Source organism: Xiphophorus couchianus, chromosome 18 (genome assembly GCF_001444195.1).
Source record: "Xiphophorus couchianus chromosome 18, X_couchianus-1.0, whole genome shotgun sequence".
In the NCBI taxonomy this organism is placed as follows: domain Eukaryota; kingdom Metazoa; phylum Chordata; class Actinopteri; order Cyprinodontiformes; family Poeciliidae; genus Xiphophorus; species Xiphophorus couchianus.
The window spans coordinates 16960560-16967802 of NC_040245.1; the positions used below are offsets into that span (position 1 = coordinate 16960560).

General features: G+C 40.7%; 1 protein-coding gene across 2 annotated transcripts; it reads left to right on the forward strand.

Annotated features, from left to right (window-relative positions):
• On the forward strand, positions 1 to 6556 carry taf15 (TAF15 RNA polymerase II, TATA box binding protein (TBP)-associated factor). Of its 2 annotated transcripts, XM_028044879.1 has the most exons (16): positions 1 to 163; positions 817 to 841; positions 1057 to 1090; positions 1179 to 1269; positions 1394 to 1451; positions 1538 to 1809; positions 1893 to 2085; positions 3898 to 3932; positions 4474 to 4506; positions 4610 to 4719; positions 4840 to 4969; positions 5042 to 5134; positions 5214 to 5286; positions 5360 to 5448; positions 5572 to 5707; positions 6194 to 6556. In XM_028044879.1, exons 1-16 carry the CDS (start codon positions 154 to 156, stop codon positions 6231 to 6233), a joined length of 1422 nt encoding a protein of 473 aa, XP_027900680.1. In that variant the 5' UTR covers positions 1 to 153; the 3' UTR covers positions 6234 to 6556. The 2 variants fall into 2 exon arrangements, with proteins under 2 accessions (XP_027900680.1, XP_027900681.1); XM_028044880.1 differs by lacking the exons at positions 1 to 163; positions 817 to 841; positions 3898 to 3932.
• Positions 6557 to 7243: the final 687 nt, after the last annotated feature.

Consider the following 7243-nt stretch of genomic DNA (forward strand, 5'->3'; position numbering starts at 1 on the left):
CGCTGCCATAGAAGCAGACAGAGCAGCTAAAGGGAAGTTCTGCAGCGTGTTCGGCTCAGTGGAGCTGTGTTGTGTCAGTTCCTGCTTTTAACGATCTGAAAACAGAGAACAGATCTGTCCTTTTTAAACTAGCTGCACACATATCGGCACACAATGGCCACTGGTAAGTGCAGATATATTTTTGGATGTCTTTCCCCCCCTGTTTTTCTCTTAAAGTAGGTCAAATTGCAATGCGGCTTTTTGAGCCGCGAGGCCGTACCGCGGTGCCGTCTATTACATGGAAAATAACCGATGTTTAAAAAGCAAATTCAGCCTTCTGTGTAGCTTTGTCTTCCTTATATTGGAGATTTGGCTTAACCAAAGACAATTCATTTATCTTAGTGCCTTGGTGTTTGTTGGAATAGTATTAAATATTACATGGCTCTATTGCGAGTATTCAACCTGCAACGAGTCGATTGTTGCTAACGAACTTGAATGCGTCATTGTTTATACCGAAACTGTTGTTTTTCCCATTTAAACAAGAAGCTGTTTTATTGTTATATGGTTCTCTACCTTAATGTAGAGTGGACTTGTACGGATATACTATTTCACAAAGTCCACCAACTGTGTACGTTTTAAAAAGGATTCATTTTGTTTCCAGTAAGTAGTCTGAGCCGGGGCTTGATTAGGGCGCCATTTTCTTGCGTGCTTGCCTGGGCCCGGCCTACTTCATTGACCCATTTTAACTCTGCTCTCATTCTTGGTTAAATACGTGAAGATGCGCTATTTAATAAACACTGTGGGTAAATTTAACAATGTTTTTTTTTTTACTTTCAGATTCAGGCTACGGTGGCGCACAGAGGTAATTGTATACTTACTCAAAACATTGTTTCAGAGGAAGATGCACCAAATGTAAACAATTCGATTTTGTCCAGTATAAATAATCATAATATTTCCTTTGGATTTTTGTAGCAAAAATCTTTTTCAGACTGTTGGCATGTTTCTTTTTCAGTAATTGAAATATATTTGAAAATTTCTCATTTTTATGAGCTGAATTTGAATGTATTTTGTTGGCAGCTATGGGTCATATGGAGGTCAGCAGGGTGGACAGGTAAAATATTTTCCAAAGCAGACCATCAGTCCATTTTATATGAACTTTATTGGTTATATTTATTTAAACTCATGCCTCTTAATTACAGGGTTATGGACAAGGAAATGGTGGGGCCAGTGGTTCCTATGGAGGACAGAATTATGCAGGCTTTGGTCAACAAGGAGCGCCACAAGGTTCAGGTAATGTAGTTCATTGTTAAAGCTGTTGAGAGAATAGGAATCTCTTTGTATTTCTAACCCTTAATCTATGTTAAATACCTTAAGAATTAAATTGAAATGTGACTTATCCTTTTTGTTTTGACAGAAGGTTATAGTCAATCTCAGCAACAAAGCTATGGTAGCTATGGTCAAGACTCATCTGGGTAAGTTGATTGGACTGACTCTATAGATGCAATATTAATTTAAGTCTTGGGTGCCTGTTTTACTATCCTCCTTTCTTTAAATAAAGGTATGGCGACAAGTCAGCTACTTACGGCCAGCCAGCAGCTGCGTCTTACGGTGGACAGACTCAGGGAAGTGGAGGCTATGGTCAGCAGAGCTCCTACGGCGGACAGAGTGGTGCTTATACCGGAGCACAGGCGCAAGGAGCTAGTAGTGGCGGTGCCAGCTATAGCCAGCAGAGCACCTATGGTGGACAGAGCACTGGTGGATATGATAGCAGCCAGGGCCAAGGAGGTGGAAGTGGAGGCGGTGGCAGTGGCTATGGAAGATGGAGTGAAGGTATGGACATATTTTAGCTGTAGTCAGAATTTTGTTTTATTAACATCCTTTGGTTACACTATGTCACACTTTTGTTCTGTCAGGTGAAAGTGGTGGTCAGGGCGGAAGGTTTGGCCGCGATAGTGGAGACCGCTCAGAAGGAGGTGGCGGCTTCAGGGGCAGAGGCCGCGGTGGCTTCGATCGTGGCGGTTACGACCGTACTGGTGGCTATGACCGTGGGGGCTATGACCATGGCGGTTACGATCGTGGTGGCACAGGTGGACCTCCTGGTATGGGGTAAGTTGCACAGTGCCACTACCCCCCAGGTATCTCTATGTATTTGTAAATGAGTAACAAGTTGTTGTTTAACACATTACCTTTCAACTACAAAACAATCCATGTAGATGGATTTGAACTATCGCATCAGCTTTGTGCTCCAGACCCCCCATGTTCTGGTAATCTTTATTTAAATTTTCCATGAGTCCATTTATGATCCATTGAATTACCCATTTCGCAACGATCTGCTTTATGCTTCAGGTAATTCAGCAGAATGCTTGTGTTGAATCTATTCAGGTGAAATGATGGATGCCTGTTCATAGTGGCAACCAGAGCAATGAAGTTCATATTTAATGAAAGAGTAGGTTCTGATATGAACCCAGACAGGAGCAAGAAGATGCTGCATTTTAAGTTACAGGAAGTTTTGACCAGTTCACAATACTGATATAAAGTATTGTAAAGTTTTTTTTCTTCTTTTTTTTATGTTTTCTTTCTTTCGTAAGTATCAAAAGTTTATATTTTACGTGGCAAGTTGCAACATGTTATCTTAAGGGACTTAATGAGACAAATCAGTCTTATTCATGTCCATTTGTTTCTAATCCAAATCTAGATTGAAGTCAGTTTTGTAGCCTCATTCACCATCTACCAGTTTGATCCTAATAGTATGTTTCCTGTCAGGCCATCATATGCTATGCTTTTTATTTTTATTTGGCGACAAGGGTGGTGAGCAGTACATTATGCAAAGGAACACTAATGGGGGTTTTTAGCCCACAAGCTGCAAGTTTTCTTCATACAGAACCTGGCAGTAATACTTCTGTCAAGCTTTTGTGAAAATGTCTTTCAGACCAAAAGGTCTGTCTTGTTTAAGCAGCACCATGCGTGATAAATATCATCTGAGACACGATGACACGGTTTCTTTGACAAAACAAAAACAAGTCCAATGGAGAGTTGAGCTTCTATACTGAGAACTTCTTTCATATTTTTTTCATCATTTACTGAAATGTAAGTTTCACATCAAGATTTAGGTGTCTATTAGCTCAGATTACCTGATCATTGATTTTTTTATTTTATTTATTTATTTGTTGTGTTTTTTTTAGTGTAGCATGAAGCTACTTGATAGACAACAAACAGGGATGTAGTCAATAAGCAAATATTCTCTTGTACATGAATCTGATATTCTAAACATGTTAATACCTGATGATTTTACAAGATTACTTTGTTGTAATGCTGCCTTAAGGAGACCAGGTAAAAGCTTCTGGTAGAACAGTCGTATTCTTTACGTAGACCTGGAGATTCATCAGCTACTTCACATTCAGCCAGATTCATTAAAGTATTGTGTATTTGACAATGGTCAGCCTGTTTACTGTGTTAACATGGATCTACATTTTATACTACAGGTGTTGAGAGTGAATGAACTAAAACTGGGACCTCAGTTAAAGGATCTTTAAAAAATGAAATCGTTTGAAGATTGCTCATTGGTTACTGCACTCCTTCTCTCTAATCTGGCTTTTCATTTGGAAACAAATTCAGCTGGTTCTCCAGCTTTTGGTATCCAATCTGGTTTTGTCAATCAAAAGGACCAAATTGTTTGTAAATGGCGACCCATTGACCTGTGATTGTCTACACTCGTCTGCCAGGATGTTCAGTCAGAACTTCCTGGTCATCTGTGTATTGATCTGTAATGCCAAAGACTAACTCATTCATCGTGTGAGACATTTCCACTGTAGTCGCACACCCTGGCAGGAGTGCAAACTGGTGTGGATGTAGGGGAGCTTTGAGCTCTCGGTTGGAACAAAGGAAAGGCCATCATATCTTCAATTTTTTCCTCTGCAGAGGTGGTGACCGTGGTGGCTACAAAAATTTCGGTGGTAAGTGACGAGCATCAGAACTGTGTCGGTGGGGGAGGAGAGAACTTGAGTTAGAAAAAAACAGAAAAGGGGGTTTAAGGAAAAAAAAAATCTCAATGAATGCCACCATTCTCATGTCCAGATTCCCAAGGAACTCCACCAAATGCTATTTCTCATAAATGACTTCAGATATGGTAAAGAACTTGGTTAAAGAACTTGGAGTTGTAAAATAATGGTAATACTGCATGAAGACGGGGATGATTGTAAATGAAAAGGTGTTCCAAGGACCAAGAAGAGTAAACCTAAACAGGAGACATTTTTGGTGGTTTTCATTTCTGGTATAAGCTCAAAGAAAACGAGCAATTCTGTTCTTGTTGCAAGGTAATGGTATTGGTGATGCAACGGTACAAAAACTCGCATCAGTACAGCTGTAAACATGGATTTTTGTTAAAGTTATCACTAAACTTTGGTAGGGCTGATGTTTGTGTGAAACTCCACAGGTTGGGTTGAAGAACTTCTGTTCCTAAAGTGTTCTTCTTTTATCCGCTTCTCTGTTGCATAGGCTCTCGAGATTATGGCTCAAGGGATGAATCAGGTGGGTTTTTCTCCTTTAAATCTTGATTAATTTAATGAGTATTTGCCCAGTCTAGCTTCTCTCTGTGTTTGGGTATCCCTGACACTTTTCATTTTCTCCACAGGTGGGGAGCAGGATAACTCTGACAACAACACCATTTTTGTACAGGGACTTGGAGAAGAGGCAACTGTTCAAGAAGTTGGAGACTTCTTCAAGCAGATTGGCATCATCAAGGTACAGAGTTGGTGTAGCTGCCTCTTTTATGAAAATTATTTGAAAGATTCTAATTAAGCCAGTAACTGGAACTACATGACACAAAACACTGATTACGGCCATGCTTTTTATGTCTTTTAGGTAAATAAGAAGACCGGCCAGCCGATGATTAATATCTACTCTGACAAGGCCACTGGCCGACCCAAGGGAGAAGCTACTGTGTCCTTTGACGACCCTCCATCAGCTAAAGCTGCTATTGATTGGTTTGATGGTAAGGACACTCATTACTTTGAGCGTCTTGGCTTGTTTAGCTTCTTCTTACATGTTGTGCTTGGACTTGTAGGAAAGGAATTCAATGGCAAACCCATCAAAGTCTCATTTGCCACTCGCAGAGCTGAGTTCACCCAAAGAGGAGGGTTCAGAGGTGGACGAGGAGGTGGGTGCTGTTCAGCTTGAGTAGCAATAGCATAACATAGGTGGTTTAAGGTTGACCAGCAGAGTTTATGTCTGGTCAGGATTCAGAGGTCGTGGCGGTGGAGGAGGTCCCAACTTTGACATAAAGGGAGGCGACTGGCCGTGTCCTAACAGGTTAGTCCTTTTATTACAGAAATAACAGGTGTGACTGGTGAATGTGATGATAAGTAACATTTTCTGCCAACAGCTCTTGTGGAAACATGAACTTTGCAAGGCGGCAGGAGTGTAACAAGTGTGGAGCACCCAAACCAGAAGATGCTGGATTTGGAGGAGGAGGTTTGTTTTTGTTTTTTTCTTTCTCAAAATATAGATATTTTAACTGTTTTACTTAACATACGTGACTACGTAGTGCAAAATGTTTTACTTTGTTCAAAACCATCCTTTATTTACCATGTGCAGATCGTGGCGGCAGAGGAGGATTTGGAGGTGACCGAGGTGGAGGCTTCAGGGGCCGCGGGGGTTTCCGTGGCGGAGACCGTGGGGGCTTCGGAGGCGGCGATAGAGGTTTCGGAGGTGGCTACAAAATGGGAGGAAGGTATGTTAAAGATTGAGTTCAACTGAAGATATCATCTCTGGAAAACAGCCTTATTTCTGAATGTAGTTTTGTTGTGTGGCCACTAGATGGCATAGCCTGATTGAAGAATGGAGGCAAAATAAATTTAAAAGCCGTTGCTGAATTTGGGCATGCTTTTTAACCTGATATACATCAACTGAGGAAATGCATTCATGAAGTCATGAAGTATTTTTTGTATAAACAATATACTGTGAATGGATTTCATGAAATTAACTTTCAATGGTTTTTTTTACCCTCTATGACCTTGTTAAAGGACGCTCTAATTTATGTTTAGGAGAAGCAAAGTGATGTAAAACCGTCTGTGGAAGGACATACAACATCCTTGAGATTCAGAATGCAAGCTTGACATCACGTCTCCCTTTATTTAATTGCTGCTTGTCCAATGACACGAGTGAATGGCCTTTTAAGAATTCAGCTCATGGCACATCCTCTGTCCTTTTTCCTCAGGGGTGACCGACGAGACGACAGAAGAGACCGGCCATACTAGGAGTTGAAAGACACCATTCCAGCCCTTGTCTTTGCCATTGGAGGGTGGGGAGGGGTTGTAGTGTAGAGAAACACTTGTGGGTGGGGTAATAAATCATCATTAGTCTTTTTAGCTTATTCATCCTAAGTATTACTGTTCATCTGTGATTGAGGGATGCATTGAGCTAATGTGAAGAGGTTTGGGGGCTGATTGGCACTGTTGGCATGTTGTCACATTTTGTTTTTTTTATTTCTGTACATTTTTGTTCCCTTTGACTGTAGATGCAGATGGTTTGAGCTAGACTGTCTTTTTTTTGTATGAATGGAATAAAATGTTTTACCTATGTTCTTTCTGACTTCCTTTAAAAAAATGTTATTAAATCTGGTTCTCAGTCTCCCCTTTTCAAGTGCATCTAAATGACTTAGAAACCAAAGTTAAGTGATTTAATTCAAACAGTGAAGGTAGTATAAATCAGAAGTTTGATGTTTGTTTTACACCAAATGAATGGAAGAAGCTGTTTAATGTTCACAAGCACATTCATGGAAAACTGAAAGGCTTTAAAGCAAAGGCCATTTAAGAGATTTGAATGGTTTTAAGGTGTGGGCCAGCAGCTGAAACCAGCTTTAAGAACCACTCCCCACTTTGTTCATGACATGATCTACATCAAGTTTGGGATTTTTATTTTGAAATCAAGGCGACAGTCTGGAGAAAGTGGAGAGGCACAGGATGCCACTTGAGATTTCCACCGTCTGTGATGATCACTTGAAATCAAGTCAGTGCAGATATCTACCAGAGAGTTTGACAATATGTTCTCTCCTGCTGATGAGCTTAACCCATTTAATCCCCAATTTTTTCCAGACATAAAAATATTAAAATCAGATGCCATTGATAGCCCTTTGAACTAATCAAGGGGAAATAAAAACATTTTTGGTTTTAAAGCAGCCGGTGTGTTTGTTTGCCCCGCTGGTATTTCGCCCTGAGCGATCAGAGGGGCGGTGCTCTTCCTCCTCCTCCTCTTCCTCCTCCTCCCA